The following is a 24,306-nucleotide window of genomic DNA, read 5'->3' on the forward strand; positions in this document are numbered from 1 at the left end:
TGAGATCCTCTCTATAGCCCACCCATTTAACATCATTCTGTGACCACCTCATACTTGTTCATCTCCCTTGTCAGGGTGAAACTCAGTCACCAGGACATGGGCTCAGTTCTCACCTTGCCATCAATGCAATGTGTCTCCTTGGTGCATCTTCTCTGCTGCAAATTCCCTTGTGAAGAGTGGAGAATAGTCCCTTTGTCTTTGGGGAAACCTAGGGATAGCTTTTCTAATCTTCCCAGCTGACTTAGGCTCCCAAGTGCTCTCTTCAGAGCTGATAATGAAGATGGGAGGCTGAGGATCAGCAGCAGTGCAGTAGTACAAAGCACTGTTGCCTCCAGGTGATGTTTCCACCCATGGCCTCTCATCAGTGTGTCTGAAGCCCAAAGAGGGCTGTGATCAGATCAACCCACATAGCCCTGGCTTCTGCAGCAGCTGATGTTATGGTGCCATACCCACATCCTCCCTCTTTGTGGTTGCCACTGGGTGATACTTGTATATGGGGCCAGAAGTGCTGTCCTCCTCCAGCTGACCTTTCCTGGCCTGTCTCTAGTCATGTTTCCCGTTAGAAGTGCAGGAGGTGAGTGCTGGACTTCCCATGAAAGAGGGGTGGAAAATCCGCTTGGATTTCTAGATCTTTGGGGAAAATACTTGACTTTGTTTCCAAAAACCTCTCTGGATCACTTCCTGTACTACCCTGGGCTGGCAGGAGCCTGGATGTAATGCGGGGCCTGGGGGAGTCAGGGCTGTGTGGCACTGGTGGCAGTTAGTGATCAGCATGCTTGGGGCTTCCTCCAGCACTCCTTCCTTGCATTATTGCCTGGCTTAGCTTCATAATGTTACAGTTCTACTGATAATGTCTTTCATTTTCAGCTTTATTTGGCTTCCTTTCAACTGAAATGCTTGGTGGAAGGCAGGAAAAAAAGAGGCAAAAGCAGGGATTTGGGGAACCAAAAAAAGGAGGAAAAATAAAGCCCCCCCCCCCAGCCATCCCTCCCGTTCTCTAAGGTGGAATGTTGCCTTTTGGTGGTACATGGGCTGAGCAAACAGCTATCTTCTGGCTTTCTGGTCGATGAGTAGCAACGTACTCTAAATGCACAACCTGTCTTTGCGAGGGTGGTAAGACATCCAGAAGCTCTGCTGCCAGCTCATTTGCAAAACATATTTGGTTTTGCTGCTGCTGCTGCAAAGTCAGGGGGAGATGGACTGTGGATGCTCCCAACCCGATGCCTTCCTGCACCGTCCTGGTTCTTTGTGTGAGGGCAAAGAGCGGTTGGATGAATGGCATGTGGATGTAAGGGGATGAATTTAGAATATAGGGTCCTGTAAAGGGCATGCGTTTGCTGTGTGCTGTGCCAAAGCTGTGCATATGGTTTATGTTGTAAAGAGGAAAGGATTGGTGCTGTAATACAAATACATTGTCATTTAGGTTGTACCCAGGGATCTGTGAGTTTAGTAAGTAACTAATGAAAATACGACCTGCCTCTTCCCTGCTTTGCAGCTAAGAGGGGGTCTGACTCCTTCCGCTGCTGGGCTGGCATTCAAAAGGTTGTTATTCAGTCTCGTGCTCTCTACTGCTGCACTAAATTTGGGGTGGATTGTTAGATCTTTGTGCCTCCATCCCAACCACTGATGATAATTACTCCCTTCTCCTTGCTCACTGTATATCTTGGTGATTTAGTGCCCACACTGCTGGGGACAGAGGCAGCCTCTGACACATCCCAGGGCTTTGCCTTCAATAAAGGGAATTAAAAGGAGGAAAATGTTCATTCTGTGATCTGACTGCTATGAAAACTGCTGGGGGGGGAACCAAAATACAAACTCGGTGTGTGGGATCTGATGCTTTCGTGCAATGTGGGCCTGAGATGCTGGATGGAAAACACTGTAGGTCATCCTGGAGATGAATACACTAATGTGGGATCTCTCTGGAGTTCAGATCTCAACTGCAAGACATGCAGACCTCTCCCCATGGCACGGTGTGGATGGCAGGCTGTTCATGGGACTGCAAGTGGCTGTTCTGCAGACGGGTGGGCACGGCTCTGCTGGAGTTGGTTCTGCTTCAGAGTTACTGTGTGATCTCAGCCTCCCCCTGCCCAAGTGCAGCCGGTTGGGAGCGAGGTGGGACTTGCAGCCTGTCCTGCTGACGTGCCTGGGAATAGCAGGGCATGGTGCGAGTCGGAGCGAGTCTGCTGGCAGATGGGCACCCGGGGGTGGGAATGGAATAGCGAGAGAGAAGGAGTGATAGGAGGGTAATGAGGTGCCTTGGCAGAGTTGTGAAACCAAGGAATCTGCACGGCTCGTATTCTAAGTGCTGTCACATGGAAGTGGTGCTTCTGTCACCAGCTCTTCCATGGAGTCTCTCCTGCCTGAAGTACATAAAAACAAGCCCTGTTGGGTTTTGCTGCCTCCTGCCCAGGCTGGGAGGGGCGAGCAGAGCAACGGGACTTGTGTTGTTTCAAAGCCACAAATCCCGGATGAGAACACTCCTGAGGAGGATATATGTGATCTTGGCCTCCAGCACTGAGGGTTTGCAGCACCAGTCTAGCATTTCCAGGAAAATCAGCATGAAGAATGAAGCGTTCCATGGGGAGGGAGCTGGTGACTCTGTCTGTGCTGCGTGGCCAGGTACTTCCTAGCTTGGCAAGCTGATAGTGGCTGTGGCTTTGAAGAAGGTATTTAAAGGGTAAACTGAGGCAGGAGCTGACTCAACACCTGGGCTATGAAGTGCTGAGAAAACTGAAGTGCTGTCACTGCCCGACTCCATCCTTTCCCATCTTCTTTCCTATTGCCACTGTTTTGTTCTATTTGGTTATGGATGGTGCAAGCTTCCGCGGTTGTCTCTGAGCACCGGTTCTGTTAACAGGCTGGGTGAGAGGGTCATGGCAAGATACAGTTGGAGGCATCTTGTGCTCTTTAAAACCTTGAAATGCCACTTGGAACTTTGCAGGGTTTCCAGCATTGCTCTTTGGATGGAGGCAGCGCCTGGCAGGCTCTGCCCTCGGCACTGTGGCAGCCGCAGAGCTGTGCTCTGGAGCTCCTTGCTAAATCCAACGCCAAGGCAGCAACCTGGGCTCGCTTGGCTCAATTCAGAGTGACATGGAGTGATTCTGAGGATGAGGGACAGTTGCTTGGCTTAAAATGTCCCCTGGCACAGCAGTAATTCTGTTGTTCTCATAAGAGGACCGAGGGGGTTTGTAACCTTTCTTAACCACCACACTTGGGGCGAGTGGCAGGAGCTTTGCCTGCGCGTTGGCTCGCAGGCAGATGCAACGTGTGCTCCCTCAAATATGGTGCTTGTTTGTGAGATTGGGGTTGGTTTTTTTTTTTTTCCTCCTTAAGATGCTGCATCTTTAACGAGCCCTTGATAGATGAGAATTTGATGCTTGCAGTGACAAACAGGCTCTTCCTTCCTGCCCATATGCAACATCATGCTTTCAGTTTCCCCAGCCTTATGGGAGGATATTGATTTTAAATCTGTTCGGGGACGCTGTAATTGTATATTAGATATTTTGTGTTGGGTTTGTAGGGCTGCAGTAATGCAAAAGGCTTGAGTGTTTCCGTACAATCTAGAGGGGGAAGATTGCTAAGGACCTTGAGGTTTTGAAGGAGGAGGAGGAGGAAGGGGGGGGAGAGATTGAGAGAGAGCGAGCGAGAGAGAGACAGATACATACTGTGGTAGGAAGATTCAGAGATCTGTTGTGCTTTTTTTCCTGTGTTGTTTTTTTCCTCCCCTTCCTCTCCCCCAGTTGCTTTGCATCAGGGCATGAAAGGAGTGGAAACACCAGGGGGACAAAAGGCACCAGAACAAATGATGAAACTCAGTAAGGAAATCAACTGGATTCGGAATTTATAGCTTTAAAGCGTTGCATTGATCAGGGTGTGAATAGTCATTATGTGCTTTTGGGCTGCGTGATTAGGAAAGCAGATCAAGGCTCTCAAGATGATGGTTTTTCTTACTTTCTATTTTTTTTCCCCCCGCTCTGCTTGTAATATCTGTGTGTGTGTGTCTGTGTGTGTGAGAGAGAAGCAAAATACCAAAGTCTCTCTGGTTGCTTCTGCAAAGAGGAAAAGTACAACCTTATCTGATGCTCAGGTTTCTCATCTCTCTTCTAGATGAAATTTTAGGCAAGAGAAGAGTATGTTCTCCCAACAGCAGCAGTGAGTGTCCTTTAGAAAGCAAGAAAGCCAGAAGTGAGTCCCCAAAGGGTAAGTGCTGCTTCTCCCTCCCCCATCCCCTTCCCCTTTCTTCTCCTTTCTTAAGAGTGGAACTTAATTGAAATTAAGGAGGGAGGGGAGGGAGGCTTGCAAGAGGCTGTGGGGTGGGAGCTGTGAGTGTCTGGCACTGAGGGTGCATGAAGGAGGCTACCAGTGCTCTGTGCTTTCTTTATCTCATCGGAGGGAGGTTTGCAGTGCGAGAAAGGGATTGCCTCTTCATTAGAATAATTGCTTTATGATTAAAAACAAGCACGTTGCAGCCTTTGAGGTGGATTTTTCAGGGTATTTCTACTTTTCAGGCAGAGTAGCTTGATTACATGTTTAATATAAAAGATACACGCAGGCTTATCATGCTGGCATCTGTTCCTTTAAAGGGGAAAAAAAGAAGCCTAGCAGGGAGAATAGGGCTGCCTGGTTCTTTCATATGCATTTATGGCACTGTTCCTATAGAGATGGAATCTGCAGAAGGTTTCTCTTTTTTACAGCTTCTTTTATTATTATTATTATTTAATCTCCTGATTTGTCTTAAGGTTCTTTGCTAGAAACATGGGGGTTTAAACTTTCTTTACGCCTGGCAAAGTGCAGCGGGTAATGGAGCCTGCAGCTAATGAGTTTGGCTCAAGGTTGTGTAAATGAGGTTTTGCAGGCCCTTCACTTCAAGGCTTTGTTGTTAACTTCAACCTAATTAGCTGTCAGGAATACCCAGCTCCGTCACTGTGCCTGTCCTGTGCTCTTAGGCTACTAAAAACCTCTAAAAACCAAAGCAGAGTAGAAGCTAGATCCTGTTTGATGGGTTTGGAGTCCAGCAGCTGAGGCTCTTCATGGTGTGTATATTCCCAATAAGCAATCCAGGGAATCAGTTTGTCCTGAAGCCTTCTTAAACTACTTGTATTATGCAATATATAAGTATTGCATATTGTATATGTAAGTATTGCATAATGTATATTGTTTCTTCTTGACTCCTTGTCCCCAAATTGTGATCTGAAAGGCAGCATCTCTGGGAGGATGTTGAATTCTAGTGTCACTTAATATCATATTGCTAATACTGCCGAAGAACATACTAAATCTCTTCTTTCATGTAACCCTCTCCTGCCTGATAACTCTGTAATACAAGTAGAAATGCTTCAGCTTTTTATTGGGCTTTTCTGAAAGGTGCAAAGAGGATCCCTATAGACTGCTACTCTTTACCTGTTTTCCTTGAGTGTTTTATCTGCCCTATTCCTGTTATCCCTCTTTCTAGTAGATGTGCAGGTGACTTCCAGCAGGATGCTCTATAGATTCTGAAATGTTTTTGGTGCACAGGGGCATGAGGCTCCTGTAACCCACTTGAAACACCTGCTGTCATCTTTGCTGTTTCTGCTGAGTCTGTATCCTTGGTAATCCCAAGACATGCATGCTTAGGAAGTGAATCCAGGGAACAGCGTCCTGTGTGGTCTGGCTGAGAATGGGCTAAACTGGAGTCAAGCCATCTGGAACCAAACTATTGCATTTGGATTCACCCTAATAAAGTGGCTGAACTTGCACGAACGGATGGGTTTGCCGTGGGAGCAGCAGGGTCAGACAGTCTCATTCCGTTTCTCTCCTCTGGCCTGCCCACCATTTTTGCTCACTTGAGTGGGTTGAGCAGCCCTTGGCTTTGCACTGTGCACTCAGGATCTAAATCCTTAGCTCTGAATGACTCAGGGATTCCCCCAACTCATTAACGGAGGGGTTCCTTGGAAGCCCTGAATAAAGAAACATCTCTTTTCTACACCCACTTGTTTCTCTGAAAGCCTTCCCTGCCCTTTGAAAGAGTTTGAGACAGTGGAAATTCCGAGCTGGGCCTCTCACTGCTCTCCCATGTTACCTGTTATATTAAGTCATTGGGGAACCCCTGTTCTCTCCAGCACTGTGGCAGGCATTTTAAGCCTAGGCTGTGCTGATGCTGTAATAGCATCAGAATAGTGAGGGGCTGAATAGGGGCAGAGATGTTTGTGCTTTGGGAGCCTTTATCCAGTCCCTGCTATGAAAAGGGGGGGCGAGGGAAGGGCTATAGCCACTGTTTCTGTGTCTTAAGCCCCAAACAGTGAGAGCACCTTGCAGCTGAGAACTCCCACACTTCCTATCCCACCAGCAGTCAGGCAGCGTTCCTTGGCATGGGTACCGTGGAGGGCTGGGGGGAAACGATCCCTGTTTTCCCAGCTCTACAGTAAGGAGCTGGCTGGAAAGGGAAGGATCAGAGTTGTGTGACAGGCTGTTTTCAAACAGGACGGACCCTAAGTGGCTGCTTACCTGGAATTCGGGAACTGCTGCTGTGGAGCAGTGCTGTAAAGTGTGAGATTGTGCTAGAGCCCCAGGCTTGGCTGAGACCCAGATGCTGCGAGTGCAGTTTGTGATTTAGGAATGGGAAAGAAAACAAGGACCAGGCTCCTCTGGTCCGAGCCAGGTCTGCAGCATCTCCCTGGGATGCACCCTTCCTTCTTCTCCAGCACGGTGCTGTGCCTGGTGTGGGTGCTGGTCCTCCACCATCACTCTCCCGGGGTGATGTACGTCTCGAGGTGGGCACTGTCCTCTCTCCGTTGCAGCTGCATTGTCCCCAAACCAGCCCTGTGAAGAGGAGAAGTGACCCCGCATCTCGTGCTGCTGTGGCTGCGCCTGGCGAGGCAGGGAGAACAGAGGCAGCCAAGTAAATCACTCCTCCTCTCCGACTGAGTGCAAAAACACCTGTAGGGCTGGAGACCCTTCCAGCAGGGAAGCAGTAACCTTCCCTTCCCCCTCCCCAAAGCTCACAGTGTGCGCACCACAGATCAAAAGAGAGCCCTATCTCAGTGCAAACAGGGCTGCGCCAGCGCTGCTGTCAAACAGAGCAGAACGTTCTCGTGTCTAATATGGAAATGTGAGCATATCAGAGGCTTGGCTGAGGGCTGTGCTGGCAGGTCACAGAGGAAGCTTTCTCCCTGGGAGACAATTCCCCAAGTATAAACCCTCGCTCCTGCGGCAGCAACGTGTCTGGAGATGTGCTTCTCCAATACCTGGAGACGTGAAATAGAGCTGAATGACTGCAGAAAGAGAAAATCCAGGAAGAGGGGTTTGGGTCTTGTTTGAACTGCTGGAAAACGAATGGGGTAGAAGGCTCCTCGTTTGGGTAGATTTGAAACTAGACTGGACTAAGTGCTGGAAAACACGTGTAGGGAACAGTATTGCACCCACTTCCTGAGGTGGGCTGATGAGCTCATGTGCTGCTCCTTCTTCCATTCTCCTTTCTTTGCCATTGTAGGTCATTTGAAACAAAACATAATCTCAGTGTATCTTTGGTTAATGGAGTAAACCAGAGCTGGAGCTGAATGACAGTTCAGATCCAGCCTCTGCCAGTTTGTTCCTCCCCTTTGGAGATGGGGGGAATCCATATGTTGATGGGTCTAATTAGGCCAAATGAAGAAATTGTGTTTGGCTCCATTCTTGCTACCAGCATCCATACTGCTGGATGTGGTGGGAGTGGGCACAGGCCCTCTCTGCTCTGGCAAGTGACAGCGAGGACCCTACTGACTAAGACCTGGCTTTGAACCTGGGGTGAGATGGTTTTGCAGGAGGCTCCTTAAGCTTTTACTGTGGTTTAGTAAAGACAGCCTTGGCCTGTCATGTGCTTGTTGTAGGAAAGGAGAGGAGATGGACAGGCTGGGTGCTCCTGTCTTGTCTGGGATTCATAGAGTCACAGAGTGGTTTGTGTTGGAAGAGACCTTAAAGCTCATCCAGTTCCAACCCCTGCCACGGGCAGGGACACCTTCCACTAGAGCAGGTTGCTCCAAGCCCCTGTGCCCAACCTGCCCTTGAACACTGCCAGGGATGGGGCAGCCACAGCTTCTCTGGGCACCCTGTGCCAGCGCCTCAGCACCCGCACAGGGAAGAATTCTTTCCTAGTATCCAATCTAATCTAATGGGGAGGATGAGCCTTATAAAAGCTTGATGAAAAGGTGGTGCAGCAATGACAGGTCCTTCAAGCAGAGCAGAAAACTTCCAAGAGCCTGAATTCCCTGTGGCTGCTCCCATCGGGACCCTGCGGTGTTGGTGGAGGGAGGGACATGTGGGCTCCCCTCGGTTTGGATGGACAGGGAGCACCCTGAAGCACTCGGAGCCCCAGCAGACGCCTGCCCCGGCCCTGCTTTCCCAATGCCTGCTCCAGGGTCCATTTCACACCTGGCGGCTGGAAGAGATTTGTCGGGATCAGTCTCCCGCATTACCCCTGGTAATGACAAAAGCAGACAGCAAAGCTGGAATTACCCCTGGCTGAGGCATGTGAAATCTTCTAAGTTTTAAGTGGTGGAAATCCAGCCTTTCCCTGGACGACTCCTTCTTCTTAGCCTCCCCTTGCCACCCTCGTTCCCCCTCCCCTCCTTGCACCTGAAATCTGCTCTGCGGCTGATCGGATAGAGTTTATGGTAATTAAGTGTTATTAAATCCCCTCCCTCCTCCCTTTTTTCTCTAATGACACAGCTGTGGGGGGAAAAAAAAAGTCAGTGTTTTTCTAAATCAGGTCTGTGGCATGTGGCTCTGCTCCTTAGGCCTTTGGTAAGAGCATCAGGAGGGAACTGAAATGCTTGGTGTGCTTCTGCCTTCCTGGGGGAAGCAGCAAGAGAGCAGAGGAGGAGGATGTGGGAATCTGATTTGGTGGGAAAGGGACCTGGAAGGGAATTCTGCCCCTCACCCCCTGCTCCTTCCACTGGTGGATTGCAGATATGGGTACCAGAGGTGGGGAATAAAAGGGAAGCAAGCACATGGCTGTTGTTTCATGCAGCTCCCTGCTGTGGGTTTGGTTCCTGGGTGTGATGTGCAGGGTGGGACCTGGCTCCTGCCTTGAAGCAAGGCCACGAACCTGTGATTCACGCAGGAAGCCTGTGGTCCCTGACATGCAGATGGATGTCACAGGGGTAGAGATCAGTGGTTGCAGATACGGCCACAAATTGCTGTGAGGATCCGTGCTGAGCTGGATGGCTGGGCTGGGTGGAGGGGACTGGAGAGGAAGAGTGCCTTGGGAGCCGGTGGTGCAACCCTTTTGATTGAAACATCATTCATTAGTATCTTTATAACTACTTTTATTATTGATAATAATATCCCTTCCTATGTTTTGGGGAGGAGGTGGTTTTATTATGACATTTGAAAGTTGCACCCCCAAAATCTGAGCCCTTGTATGCTTGGCTGTGCAGTGAGTGGTGGCAGACAGCACTTGCTGCTGATGGTCTCTCATCCTGGCCAAGGCAGAGGTGAACCAGTCCCTGAGCTCCCATGGCAGGGCACGTTCTACTCTGTCTCTTGGGCTGTAGTTGGTTGCCACAGGATATCTTTTCTGCTCACTAGCTTAGGGGCCTTCCTCTCACCTGGGAGAGATCCAGAGCTCTCTTCCCAGCAAGATGTCCATTGCCTGCACTTTTGCCACAGCATAAAGCAAATGGCTTGTGCTCAGAGCCACCACCTTGACTTTGGAGCCAGCCTCGCAGCAGAGTCACCTGCCAAGATCCCTGAGGGACAATGTGAAATGAGGTGGATGAAGGAGCACGAATCTGGGGCACACGGTAGGGTGGTCTTGTCATTCACTGAACGCGGCGGTGGTCTGGTGACTGCAGCATGGGGGGAGCCCTTCCCTCCCCTTCTGCCTGTGGAGATTGTTCCTGGGAGTTCCTCTCTCCGTAATGAAAAGGTTTTGCCTGTGGGGAAGATCCAAGATAAAACAGTGTTAGAGCAGCCACCGCCAAGGCAGAGAAGGGTAATTACTCTGAGTTCTGCTTACAGTAAACAGAAAGCCTCTGTGGTTTTATCTCCCTGATTGTTAGAGTGGGATCCCTGCTGCCCAGGGAGCAGGCAGGGCCTTCCTCAAAGCCTCTCCGTGTGCAGTCATTCCGGGAAGGTGGAGAGGTAGTGGTGTTGGATGTGATTTTAATGGCCTCAGGGTGCTTAGCCATAAACCAAAAGTGCTCCCTGTGACTTCCCTCCAAGAGCCAGGCAGTTGGACTGTCATCACTTGTTGGGTGGTTGTCAGCATCACCCACACTGGGTGCTTGAACACCTCTCACACAGCGTGTCCTTGCGGGTGTTCTGAGAGGTGGGGGAAAGAGGTGTGTGTCTGATCAGGTATTAGCTGAAAAGAACTCTCATTCCCCAAGATGAAAGGGTGAGAGCTCTGAGTTCTTTCATCCTGCCTGTCCTCTGCCACCTTGGGGGTAAGGAGCTGGCTGGGAATTTTGTGTTATTATAATGCAATGCTTGTTGCTTTAGGGAAAGGTAGAAAAAGAAGTTGTACATAAGTGTTTTGTGGACTTTCCTGTGCCCGTGTTTGGAGGTTGAGCAGCTTGTAGGTGTGTCTTGACCCCATAAAATGCTACCTCTTGGAGCACGAGTACAGTTGCATGTGGCAGCTCGGTACCTCAAGTTCAGTGGGTACAACAGAGTCATGGGAAGTCGTGCTCTACCTCCCTTACCCTTTCCTTTGCACTGTCCCTGTACTTATGTGATTTCCCACTGTATTTCTGTCTGGAAAAAAGACCAAATCTTTGTGCTCTTCAGAAAACTCCCACACGCCCCTGCTTGAGGACTCGGTGACTCAGATGACCCCGGAGGAGCACTACAGGCGCATGATGTCGGCGCTGAATGAACACGGCACCTTTGAGGAGCAGCAGCAACAACGTCTCTACCAGCTGGCCAACAGCATGGCAGTGCCCAGCCACGGAGGTACGGGGCTCTTAGTGATGGGAGAAAAGGGGCTCGCTTTGCCTTTTGCCTTGTAAGACGTCTCTAACCCCTGTGTGCATGTGAGGAGGGTTTATGGGCTGTAGTGTTGCGTGTGTGCCATGCAGTGAAAACAGATGGTGTGAAAGAGTATCCTGCAGACCCTTTCTCCCACCATTTCTGTGGGGCATCTACCCTCCACCATCTGTAAATACCAGTACCTTCTGTAGCCATCTGTGGGGGCTACACATTTGCTTACTGGAATAGATGAACTGCAGCATCCCTACTGTATATTTTGCAGTGGCAGAGAAGGGGGGTCCTTGTCTTCCTCTGTTTCAGGAGTTGATGTCAATCTGAATATTCAGATTCCTATGGTGTAAGTCTTATTTAGGTCATAGTGTGGGACAAGGGGAATGAGTGTTGGCATAATGCTGGGGGGGTGTGAGATATAGGTAATGCCAGATATTCCTGCTGTTTGGGATCTGAAACAGCAAGGTGATGTTGCAGGATTTGGTTAAACATTGATAGTGATAGGTTTAGAAAGTTTCTGCGGTAGTTGCTACACACAGACATCACATAAATTGGTGTTAAAGACCTTTCACCTTAGTGAGAATTAGATGTCTATGATGTTACAGACAATTAAAATATGTAGATGAAGCTAAGTTGCAGGGAAGACAGCTTAGCAGGCAAATGAAGTCCATGGGCCAGGTTCATCCATGGTATCATCTATTGAAAGCAATTACATTTACATCACTAAGGGCTGATCAGGTCCTTCACTAGCCAGAACCAGATCTGCTGTGGAAAAGTAAGGGGAAGGTTGTTGCAAGGGAGAGAACTTCTTCCATTCCCAGTGTATGCTCACTCTGGGAGGGCTCCATCAGCACATTGCCATGACGACCCTGCAGGCTGCAGCTTCCAGCAGTCAGACCTTCCCAGGATGGTGTGGTTCTCTGAGGCTGAGCTGGGCACTAGGATAGCTGAGGGACCCCCTGCACCTTATTTGTTTAAGGGCTGTTGCGTGCGCTGCAGATTGTGCCTCTCTCTGTGCCTCTCTGCTGTTCCTAGGCTGTAGCAGCACAGGAGTATTTTTGCACTGGTGTCTGTGTTCAAGGGAAGATGCTGCCAATCTGCTCTTCAAAAGGAGCTCTTTAAAAGGCTGATGTTTGTGCAGTTACATAGGGGAAAATCAAAAACCTGGTTCTGAAGCAGCCTCCTCATTAACAGATACCATTGCCCCAGTGCTGCTGCCTTGTCCTGGGGGGATAAGGGTCCTGTGGTACCAGGATCTAACGGATCCGACATGGATTGCAGGGCTGTTGGTAGGTTTTGCCTCGGCTGTGGAGGAAGCTGGATAAATCCAGGCCGGCTGCAGCCTCCTGCGCTGCGCCTAAAGGGGGCACCAGGCAGTTACATCTGCAGGAACCGCCTGGCAGAGCACTGGAGCCACCAGCATCTCCCTCCCCGGGCCAAAGGCTCCTCAGCCCGCTTCTCCTTCCCTGGGGTGAGCAAAGCTGGCTCAGCTTGGTCTGGAGTAAAGCTGTGCCTTGTAGCACTCATTTAGGAATGAGGGAAGTAACTCAGCTGTCTGGATCAGGCACAGGAAGAGGTGATGCTGTTCCAGGCTTGGAAGCAGAGGTTGAAGCATCACTGAAAAGCAGTGCAAGAATCTGTAGCCCTTCTGCTGCTTCCTGCTCAAGGTGTGGAGGGATAACAGGTACCTGCCTGCGTGATCCAGGGAAGGAGCACAAGCAACGTTGGTGAAGCATCCAGCAAGAGCTGGAGGAGAATCTCTGGTCTAGAGTGCAAATCCCCAGGGCTCCTTGTTAGGTTAATGAAGAGGCTGTCGTCTCTTCCACTCTGTTTGATTTGATTGGCTTCTCTGGGGGCAAGAAGGCAATTCCTTTTGCTGTGGAGTAAGGATTTGCTTATCAGCAAAGGCATGGCATAAACCTGTGCTGAGGAACACCATAGTGAACGTGGCACATGCTTATTTGTGTGCTGTTCAGCTGTCCCGGAGCTACAGAGCTCCTGCAAGCATGATACACAGGTATGTACAGGGCAGAGCCACGTGGGTTTCCACACATCCATGCAAAGAACACAAGCACAGTATGAGAGGACAGTATATAACATGCATCATGCACAACAGACATGCAAATGCTGAATGTTCAACCATGACGTGCAGGTCCATCTAGACCTTATTGAACACAACAGGGCATGTACTCAGCACAAAACACGTCGTGTGTACTGGTATTGTGACAGAGCACTTAACCTGGGCTCTGGCTGGCTGCTGGACACAGGGAACACACACATCCAGGCAGCAGAGCAGCTGGTGTCACCTCCTTCTCCCCCCATGGAATGAGCAAAGTAGCTCATTACATTAAAAGCCTGAGTTATTCTTTATGATTATGGTTAAACTGTCCCATCAGTGAGGGGTCACACGGAGGTTTTGGGGTGGGCAGGGGGGAGAAAAGGAGCCTGCATGGACAGAGCCTGGTGTGTAACGTGGACAACACAAAACTTGGTGCATTTTTGGGTTGTCTCCACACCACAGGGCTCTGGTTGGGCTGTAAATTATTAGTGCCGATACAAAGCGCAGTTTATCTGTGGGCTCACATGGAGGCACCAATAACATTAATAATTGAAAAACTCTTAATAATTTAGAAATCTTCTTTTTTTAATTGCTTTTCAACCTTCCTTCCCCCCCCACCTCCCCTTCCCTCCGCCCCCATTCTCCCAGTGGCATTCATCCCACATTCTGAATTCAGGCTGTCTCCGTGCCTGGAACCTCCATCCGCCAGCGTCCCACTGTCAATCAATCTGATTTCCCAACTGTCAGAGTGCAGGATTGTAAATAACAGACCCTGGAGGGGGGGGTCTGGGCAAGGAGAGGGGGTGCGGGGGGGGGGGGGGGGGGGGTGTTGCGGTCATTCAGGATCAATGAAGCTTCTGGAAGTGGCTGCATGCCAGAATTGTAAATTACAGGCACCGTGGCAATCAGGAGTGACCTGGGCTTTTCAGATAAGGAATTTATAAGCAGTGAAGGTGCACGCTGCTCGGCTCGCAGAGCTCTCCAGGCTTCTCATGCCAGCTGATGGGGTTTGCTGCTGCGCTATTTCCTACATGCTTTTGCAGCTCAAAATTGTACGTCATTTTGATGCTTGTCCCCTCAGTTTGGGGATGTGGGATGGGGATTGGGTGGGCATGAATGCGGCTGGATGCGTTCAGGTACTAGCAGCGGTGTCAGCATTGCCACCCCAATTTGCTGTCCCACCATGGGGTTTCTGCCCTGACCAGCCCCAGAATATGTGGGGATTGGGGAAGCTCAAACTAGGCTTGGGGCTAATGGGAATATGGATGGCTGGGATTTCCAGAACCAAAGGAAAACAGCGTGGTATATAGAGGAAGGCAAGGAGACGGAAAGTGCATCATTCCCAGGGCCATGCCACACTCGTATTAACCTGCATTATGAATTGGTTATGGGGAGAGGACTAATATGCCACTGGATGTGGAGTGCTTTGCAGTCTCAGGATGTGTTCATTAGGATAAACCCTCCTCTCCCCAGCTGTGTTTTGATTTCCTTTTGCTGTGGCACACGGGGAGTGTATGAAGGAGGTTTCCTCTAAGCGTGCATCTGTGTGTGCACTTCCTTTATACCATGTGAACGGCAGCAGAGGCTTTGGTGTGGGATAGAAACAGGTTGGTAGAACCCACAAGTTGTAGATGCAGGAACTAAGGGGTCCTGATGCTTAACTGTGGAGAAAGCCTCTGTCGGTGCAGCTGCTATGTGTGCCCATGTCACTGGACCTTCTTATGGGTCTGCCCATCAATGGTCAGATCAAGGGGCCCCTTTCCGTACCCCATCCTCAGCTGCTCTGTGGCTGCAGAGCTGTGCTGGGCAGGTACAGCCCGGCCGTCCTCATGCTGGGGCAGACACCCCGTGTGCTCTGAACCGTTGTGATTCTCCAGGGATGGGTGTTCCGGCGGTGGAGGGGCGCCCAAGGGAACGGTGTCCCCCCCCAGCCCCGGCGTTTGGCGGCAGCAGGAGATGCCGGGATGTGGTTTGTGGACACACGGGACGCTATTCCCCCCCCGGGGGTCCCGGGGGCAAACCCAGCGGCTAAACCCGGCGAGGAGCAGATGCTGCCGCGGCTCGGCTCGGGGACCGGGATGTGCCGCTCCGGGCGCGGGGGGGGGGGGCAGGCTCGGGGAAGCCTCCCTCTGCGTTTTGTCTTCCCCCATCCATCCTTCCCTCCCTCTTTCCCTCCCTCCTTCCCTCCCTCCTTCCCTCCAGCAGGAGGAAGGCAATTAAACAGCAATCCACCCCCCTCCCGTAGTTGCACAATTTCCTCCGCAGCCGAACTCCCTCGGAGGCGGATCCCGCTCCGAGCCCGCTCCGCACAGTGAGTGCCCGGGGCAGGGATCCGCGGGGCCGCCGCTTGACAGGCGGAGCCCCGGCTGTCGCCCGAGGGGCTGCGGGGAGGGACGGGCCGGGAGCAGCCCCGAAGCAGCCCCATCGCCCGCGGGGAGCCGGGAGCAGCCCCGCGGCTGGAGCCGGAGCCAGAGGGGGGTGCGTCGGTCCGGGGTGTGCAGGGTCCGGGGGGCAGCGGCTCATCTCTTCCCTCTCCCCAGATCTCCTCCGTGCGCGGCAAGAAGTGGCGGCGGCGGCGCGGAACCCCGGCGCGATGGAAGCGCACATCCCCTCGGCCAGCAACTCTTCCAGCCAGCGGAGGAAGCAGGGCCTGCCCCAGCACAGGGACACACACTTCCCAGAGAGGTACCCCGGGGGGGGACGGGCTGGGCAGGGCCGGCCGCCCATCACCGCTGCCTCGGGGCGGGGTTTGCTCCTGTCGCGGTGGTATCGCACGGGGGGGGGGGGGGTGGTCTATAGGGGCGTTTGGATGGGGTGGTACTGGGAGGGCGGGTTTGACTTGTTCAGGTAAGGTGTTGCTGTCTCCCTTGGTGGTTAGGTAGGTGCCAAAGTGTGGCTCCAGCCCCCTGTCCCACGGGCAGGGACACCTTCCCCTGGAGCAGGTTGCTCCAAACCCCTGTGTCCAACCTGGCCTTGAACACTGTCAGGGATGGGGAAGCCGCAGCTTCCTTGGACAGTCTGTTCCAATGCTCTGGGATGGAGTAGAAAGAGAAGTTTTCTCTTTTGAGGCAGAAAGATGCACAGTTTGCCTTTACCACTCGTAGGAGCACTGGAAAGCTGATCCTGACCCTAAAATTCTGTCTCATTTATCTTGCTCTGTGCTATGAACCATCCTCTCCTCAATCAAGCACTTTAGAAGGGAAGTAGATTAAAGCTATATGTGTTCTGTCCAGGATAACAGAGGTGGGAGAGGGCCTGGCAGCTACAGGGATGCAGAGGCTTTGGGTATCACAGGACAAGCCTGAAAGGTTCCAGTATCCAGACTTTCTTGGCTTTCATCTTGGGATTGGGGGGGGGTCATGCAGCAGGCTGTGGCTATGTGTTGAGTTCAAAATCACCCCCCACATTGATAGCCTTGGAGATGCTCTCTGTTTTCTTTCTGCCCGGTGATCAGGAGCTGTGCAGACCTGGGAATACTTTCTCCTAGCGGCTGTACTTTGGCTAACCCACCTAATGAAATCCAACCCGTTCCATATGGATTGGAGGCAGAGCTGTGAGGAATGCAGAGATAGAGGAGTCTGAGTGCAGGCAGTCATCAGGGAGAACGTCTCCAGCTCTGTGTGGGCTGGAGCAGCGCCAGGCCAGCCGGGGGCCTGGCTGACACCGCGCGTACGGAAGGGTGGAGGGTGCTGATGGGGAGGTGCTGCACATAGGAGGGCACGCTGAAAATGAATTAGGTATGCCTCAGATCTGGGGTACTTGTCGCTGCCAGGCAGGTGTTGTAGGTAATGGAGCTGGGCTAACCCAGGGAACGTTAAACTGTTCAGGAGGAGGGTGTTATCCTGCAGTTTGAGAGGACAACTGGAGTTAGGGCTGCTGTTCCTCCTGAGTTATGGGGGAGAGGAAGAACTTGCTCGCTAGGTCAGGGGACAGAGACCATAGGCCAGGAGTTAATGATTGGAAAAAACATTGATTTCCATCTTAGGATCACAGAATCCCAGACTGGTTTGGGTTGGAAGGAACCTTAAAGCTCATCCAGTTCCATACCCTGCCACAGTCAGGGACACCTTCCACTAGAGCAGGTTGCTCCAAGCCCCTGTGTCCAACCTGGCCTTGAACACTGCCAGGGATGGGGCAGCCACAGCTTCTCTGGGCACCCTGCTCTCATGGTCTTGAAGGTCCCTTTACAACTCAAACTATTCTGTGGTTTTATAAACATCACTACGGTGGGCCTGGCTGGGCACATCCCATGCTTCCTTCTTTTGCCAGGCCAAGGCACAGCAGACCAGACTGCCTGTTTTCCTGCAGCCATCTGCTCCCACAGGGAAGGTGTGATAGGGCCCTGGGTGGCCAGCCTGCTTGGCCAGACTCTCAGGTGTGATAATCCTCAGTTAGCAGAGCTGGGGAATCCTGCTGGGAAATGGGAAGCCACAACCATGCCCCATAGCTGTGACTTGGTAAGTCCACTTGACATTAGTTCACATAATTGTTATTTCTCCAGTCTGCAGCCACCTAAATGTCACCAAGGGTCACTCTGCTCCCACTCAGAAGTGGCCTGGTTGGAGCTGTCCTGTGCAAAGTGTTTCTTGCTGTTTTGCCATAGCACCACAGGCGTTTTCAGGTCATGCCAAGAGAAGCCATGGCCATGTATTGTAAAGCACTGTATGGGTTAACTTCTTCCTTCCTTTCTCCCTGTTGCTGTTAGCCTTGGGTTTTGTACTTGGCTGCCGTGGTCTTTGTCAAGAGGGTAAATCAAACCTTTATTATGAAGGTATAGAAATTTTAAAGGGCTCAAGTAGGCACTGACAGAGGAGAAGGCAGTGGGGGAAGCTGGCTCACGCACATAGGCAAACTGTAGGTAGATTTACAGCATGTCCTTTCCCAGGAGCAGAAGCAATAACACATGATGCAGGGGGATGTGAACTGTTTGGCATGGTGTTAAAATTCCATTTCAGCTTCCTATCAGGAGATCTGTGGGGATCAGGTCAGCTCTCCAGCGCAGCAGCTTTGTGGGCAAGAATAATTAGGCTCTCTAGACTTCAGCCTTTATGTCTGGCAAAGCAAGAGTGGAAAACCCATCCTGGTGATCCAGTTCTATTTATCAAGGCAGTGCTGCTGGTTTTGTAAAGACAGGAATGCAGAGACCTTTGCCTGCTAGAGGGAACTGTATAGACGGGTTTCAAGGTGTGAAGAAGTGGGTAATGAATCTAAGCCAGGGAATACTTGGGAAGATAGGTATGGTCAGACACTTGTGAAGTAGTTAGTATCCATCTTTGCCAGTCAAAAACAGGCTGGTGGGTTTAGTGATGCTAAGCACAAGGCAGGAGGGTGCTGGCTCTGAAGAGGATGATACACGTGTGTGCACAGACATACTGAATATGGGTATTCTTGGACCAGGTTCCATGGTCCTTTTGGTGGCGTAGTGGTCCCTTCACCTCTTTGCTCCAGCTTCCTCTTCTGTTGAAAAGAGTAAAACTGATGTGTCTTGCCAAGCTGCAGGCCTGAGAATCGATTTGGTTTCATGGCTTTGGTTTCCTAGATCCTTCTCTAGATTGATTCAGGCTCGGATTATAGAGAGCCAGGACCTGGTGGTTGGTTTGAAAAGATTTGTTGAGTTCAGTGTTATAAAAAGACTTGGAAGAGGAAAGGGTACGACTTAAAGGTGTCACTGTAACTACTCCAACCTGGAGTACTTCCCATCTCCAAACTGCTGTGTCTCCTGCAAAAATGGCAGGTGGCTGTGCCCTGCAGAGATGCAGAGTTGCTTGGATCCTACTCCTTGGATCCTACTTGTTGGATCCTGGCTCCAGAATTGGTTGGCAGTGTACTTGGGTTTGCTGGGGTCGTTTAGCCTGGCATGTTCTTACCCAAGGCACTCAGCTCCTGGTAGATAGAAGCTGCAGAACTCACTCCTGATAGTACTCTTGAAGAGAGCAGACTGCTTCTCACAGAGCAGGTTAGTGTGTGTGAAGCCCAGAGAACATTTCCTTCACTTTCCTTCAAGGAAAAACTTTTATACCCTGCAGATGGAAGGCATTGCATGGGTGCTCAGACTAGGCTGGATGAGCTGCTTAATGGTGAGATTGGTGTGGGGAAGCTTTTAGGCTTAAAGTGATGCATTAGTTGTGTTATGAGTTAGTAGGAGCTTGTTCACGTGTATGGCATGGGGTCTGTGTGGGAGAACCTGCCCCACTCACAGGTTGAGGAGAAGGCAGATTATAGCTGGAGAAAGGACAAGTGTTGAGGCAGGTGCTTTGGCAATAGCATTCCACAGTCTCTGGTGCTGTCTATAAGAAGCATTAGATACACAATTCATCTTCCACGACCATAGACAGTTATGGAGTGAAGGCAGGAGGAATGCCAAGGAGCAAGAAGTAATGCCTGCCTGAGATGCCATCAGCATCCTGATCTGCCAGGTCCTGGAAAGCCAAGCCCTTTGGCTACAGTGGGAGCCACAGAGCCTCAGAGGTGCACCCATCACCCTTCCCTTGCAGAAAGCTGACATTGTGCATCAGCCAGGGGCCTTTCCCTGTGCAAAGTTGTGCCTGAAATACCCAGCAAGGATTTTTGGATTGTGTGCTTTCCATCTGCTGTTGCTACTCTGTTTTTCCTTCACCACCTAATTTCCCTCCCTGCATCACGGGTGCTTTCCTTTTCACTCCCAGCTCCTTGGGCACATTCTCCTGTCCTCTCTCAACACATTCTCTTTCCTACTTTTCCTCACCTCAGCCTCACATCCCTCTCTCCACTGTGAATACCGTATCCCTCTCTTTCTCTCATCGTTGCCCTGGGAGGATGCCTCACAGGTCCCAGCTGCCTGAACATTACGCAGAGCTAAGGCCAAAGAGCTTGACGTGATTTAACTGATGTGGTTTTAGCACCAGTTTGGATTTTGAAGGAGCGATTTCTCCTGGCAGCATAAACCAGCCCCTCTCTGTGTCCCGGCCTCGCTGCTGCCCTGGCAGGGCAGTGTCAGTGTGTGTCTCTATCTGGAAATCCCAAAAACCATTTTTAGCAAGGCCTTTAGTTTTATTTATTTCCCCTTCCTGGCCCAGACAGCATCTGTGGATGGCAAACAGCAAGGAGCTGTGTGCTGCTTGCCTATTACCTCAGGTTTGAAGTGTCTCTTCCTATCAAATGCAAAGCAGAAGCAAGCAGAGCTTTCATGCATTCTTTTCTTCCCCCCCCCTCTTCCATCCGTTCTAAATTTATTTCCATGCCTTGCCGGTTTCAATCTGCATTTCCTGACCCTCTCCCATCTCCAGTCACAGCTCTGAGCCTGCCTTTTGAGCTTGGAGGGAGTCGGGGGGGAGCACTGCTCTGGGCTTGGGAGGATATGATGGGGTTAAAGTGAAAGGCTTGGTTTTAACAGTATAATGTGTAACCCCGTAATGACTTTAAATATTGATTATTTGAAGGCCATTAGTGCTTATTGTTAAAGAAAAGTCGATACTTTTTAAGCCTTGTGAACCATTTGTCTCCTGTTAAAGGACATATCAAATTTAGCAGCATGCAGTGCAAATCCCCTAATACCCTGCTCACAAGCCTCCAGCTGGCATACTGGGGGGGAGAAAGAAAAAGGGAGGTATGGGGAGGAATACACAGGAACACAGAATTGCTCTCTGCAAGGTAAGGATAAGGCTTATCAGATGTAATTGCCAAGGGCTAAATTCACATTCTCTGGGTATAGGCCTGTAATTCAGCCCTTACTTTGAGAAGTGGAAGAAGAGGAGGAAGGAAACTAATGGGGGGTTCAAGGCTGATCCATACCTGAGAAAGGATGCCAGGGTTTGTGTTTTGGTATATGTCTCTCTAAAAGCACAGTAGCTTTTGTTAAGGTCTCTGGGGCTTTTTACTCCGGGATTGCCAGTTCATTTCCAAGCTTGCTTGGAAGCAATAGGCTGTATCTGCACCAGGCAGCCTGGAAGAGCTTCCCAGCTCTGTGCCAGGACACGACCTGGTTGCACTCCCTCCCTCCTGTGCCAGGTTTCCATGCCAAGGATGGGGCAGATGGGCTGGAAGGGAGCAGTGGAAGGCTCCAACAGGTTCTGCTCCCGGGTGGCCAGGAGGCTGGGTTTGTGGCATGTCTGTCCTTGCTGGGGTCTGCAGCATGAGCTGGGGAGCGTCAGTCTAACTGAGGGAGAAGAGTCCCTTGTCCCCCAGATGTTTATGAACCTACCTGCTCTCTTCCTAAGTTACCTGATGCTGAGTGTTAGGGGATGACAGGAGAGGTACAGTGAATGGCTGCTTTGTGTTTGGCTGTATGCAGCCTCCCTTCCCTGACTTCAGATTCCGTGGCTATGACAGTCGCAGGACCTTTAGCTGGTCCTGTTTATCTGCTCACCCAGCAGCTTTGCCCTCTGCACGTGTTTGGTTGCTGAGAGAAGGACCCCGGGCTCTCCATGTGCTGTGCTGTGGCAGGCAGGAATGATGACAGCACATGCAAATGTGTCTCCCTGAGTTTTCTAAACCTTTGGACTCATCCCCAGCGTGTGCTGTGTGTGTAACATAGGCAGTGACTGGCCTCTCACGTTCCAAGTCATTCCTGAGGTGTTTCTTACAGCCCCTCTTACAACTGCCTCCATCCCTGCCCTCGTGAGCTGCTGTGCTCAGCCAGGAGCGTGGCAACACAATCAGATCCCACAGCCATTGCTTCATCCTGCCACCCCCTTCCCAACCCAAAGCATGAGCTGATCCCCTTCCCTGAAAGACAGAGGGAATGAACTGCAAGGTTTTGACCAGATGTGAATTCCTTAGGGAGCAAAATTAAGCCCTGTAGTGCCACATTAAAGCATCAGAATAGCCTCTGATTAACATTGGGCTGCCACTAAAGAGAGAACCTTTGATTTTCTAGTGGCCAGTCCAGATCCCCATCAAACAATATGCTCCCTGGGCATAGACTGTCCCTTCCTGGATGAAACGAAGCCGCTCTCTTCGTGTTTAGCATTTCTTCTTGAGCTCTCTGTGCCCGGAGGCTTGTTCTCTCACGCAGGATCCCCTTTTCCTGCATATAGAACAGGCAGGGAGGGCACGGGCACTGCGTGCCTGGCCACGGAATGGTTAAAACCGACTTGATTTCCTAAATTGCTTCTTATAAAAGGAGCAGCACGTCTGCCAGGCTCGTCTCCCCATGATTACAGCTAATTACGATCGAACGGACACCTCCTAGCCCCCGTCATGCCGCTTTAATTGTCCGTTATTCATCTGCAGGCTGTCCTGGGTGGCAAAAGCACTTGGCAGCCCAGCGACCGAGGCCTCGGCTAATTGTGAGGCCTCGGGGATTAGGGCAGGTGATTACACACTTCATGGTGTAATTACATGAGCATCGCTTGGCTGCTGCCCCGGCTCGGAGCCGAAGGTCAGGCGCTGCGTTACCTGAGATTAATTGGAGCTGCCACTGAAGTGCGAGGGGCTGGCGGAGCCCTGATACGATTAGCATTAACATTTCAACAGCAAGCGATCGATCCATGGCTCTCCTCCAGACACGCCGAGCTCTGCAATTAGTTTAGAGGAGAGCTAGGGGAGGAAGGAGGGAAGGAGAGATGGAGACAGCCAGGGGAAAGGGAGGAGAGACAGGCAGGAAGTGAGGAGGGAGACGGGAGTATTTCAGAGGGGAATCGCAGCCTGTTCGGTGCTGTGGGTCAGTGGGTGGCATAGAATGAGGATAAAACTATGCTGGGAATATCTAGGGAAACAACAGGAATCCTTTCCTTGCCCACCTCATTCCCAAAGAGTCGTCGTCTGGCTTTTCCTGAGCCGTGGTGGTGATGTGGGGATGGGCGTCTGGGATTCTCACACTCGCATGTCGTCCCCCCATGGAAAGGGGGAGCGTGGTTGTGCGTACGGTCTGTTTGTGCCAGTCACATGCACCTTCTTGCTCCCTTCCTTTGCCCTCCAGTCTCTCCTGCAGCAGATTTTATAGGGAGATATTGTAAAATGAAAATAAACGGCACAGCACTTGGCTGTGCCTCTGGATGCCCTGGTGAAGGTAATAACGTTGTAAGTGGCCATCAAAAGGAATTAAGAGACGTGCAGCCGGAAAGCAGATTTGCTTGCAGGCTCCCAGGGCAGATCTGACTAATGGAAGAGACCTTGGCTCTTATTCCCATCCTGCCTTCCCCGCTCCTGCCCCCACAAGCAAGCACCACCTGCCTTGCTTCCAGGCATTGTCCTCTTCCCACCCCTCAAACCTGCCTCTTCCACCTTACATCTGCTGTACCCATTCTGGCCAGCATCACCCACCCCTTCTCCAACAGTATCCTTTCCACTGACCCCATGGCACTTCCTGCTCTCATCCCAATCCCCACCTCCCCTGTTTGTGTCCTTCTCTGCCTCAGTTACATCTTCTCTCTCCAGAATTAAAGACCACCCCTTGTCCCAGCTTGGACAGGGATCCTTTGCAAGGCATGCCGGTGATGCCTTCGCATCTTCCCAAACCCCCTCTCCAGCTCCCAAAATACAGAATGCCTTTTCAGTTGTAAGGTAGATGAGATAGAAACCCACACTTGTTAAGGGGACAAGCAGATGCAGCATCTTCACCCTTGCCTTTGCTAGCCATGGGCAGCCAAACCCCTCCTTGAACAGCCCAACTGAAAGGCAAACATGTCAAGGTGGGCAGTATGGGGGACCTATGGAGTCCTGGCTGCTTTCTTCCTCTTCTGCTTCTGCTGCTTTCTTTTCTTCTCTCCCTTATTCAAGATTTGCTTATGGGTGAGGAGGCATCTTTCTGTCTCCCGACAGCCTCTGCTACAGCATGCAGGTTGTCTGCAGAAAGGATGTTCTTCTTGCGCCACGGCCCTCTGGGCGCTGTGGATGGAGCCTCCAGGTTTTTAACATGAATTTCTGTTCTCCTTTCTTCTGCAGGGAGATATCCCACCCACCGCCTCTGCTCTCACCCCAGAACGCACCCCACATTGCCCTGGGGCCCCACTTGAGACCTCCTTTCCTTGGGGTGCCTTCAGCTCTGTGCCAGACACCAGGTGAGTGCAGAAGAAACACGCTCAGCCAGGGAGAGTGAAGAGTGAAGGTGCAGGCTGTGACTAACTGTCCTTCAGCCAAACAGCCCAGACACATGTCTGTGTTTCCCTATTGCTGTTGTGCTGAGTTCACCCTTATTTTGCAGTGATAGGAGCAGGTTGCCTTGGCTGCTCTCTGTTTTAATCCCCATCATCCTCCCTGGTCCAGTGTTTCAGCAGCACTGGGAGTAGGGGAATAGATGGCCTCCAGAACAGAAAGGCAGCTCTCCAGTGTCTTTTCCTGTTCAGTTAGCCCTCTGGGGAGCTGGCCCTGAGTTGGCAGAGTCAATGCTGACA

The 24,306-nt window shown here is 51.2% G+C and overlaps 1 protein-coding gene across 4 annotated transcripts in view; it reads left to right on the forward strand.

The window, feature by feature from the left end:
• SAMD11 (sterile alpha motif domain containing 11) overlaps positions 1–24,306 on the forward strand; it is a 112,674-nt gene that overhangs the window by 72,506 nt on the left and 15,862 nt on the right. For all 4 annotated transcript variants that reach the window (XM_030507684.1, XM_030507686.1, XM_030507685.1 and 1 more), the window contains 4 exons: positions 4,108–4,200; positions 10,744–10,908; positions 15,535–15,679; positions 23,858–23,973. In XM_030507684.1, the coding sequence (XP_030363544.1) occupies positions 4,108–4,200; positions 10,744–10,908; positions 15,535–15,679; positions 23,858–23,973 (519 nt within the window). The remainder of the gene's footprint in view (positions 1–4,107; positions 4,201–10,743; positions 10,909–15,534; positions 15,680–23,857; positions 23,974–24,306) is intronic.

The sequence above is a fragment of the Strigops habroptila genome, chromosome 16 (assembly GCF_004027225.2).
Source record: "Strigops habroptila isolate Jane chromosome 16, bStrHab1.2.pri, whole genome shotgun sequence".
NCBI lineage: Eukaryota > Metazoa > Chordata > Aves > Psittaciformes > Psittacidae > Strigops > Strigops habroptila.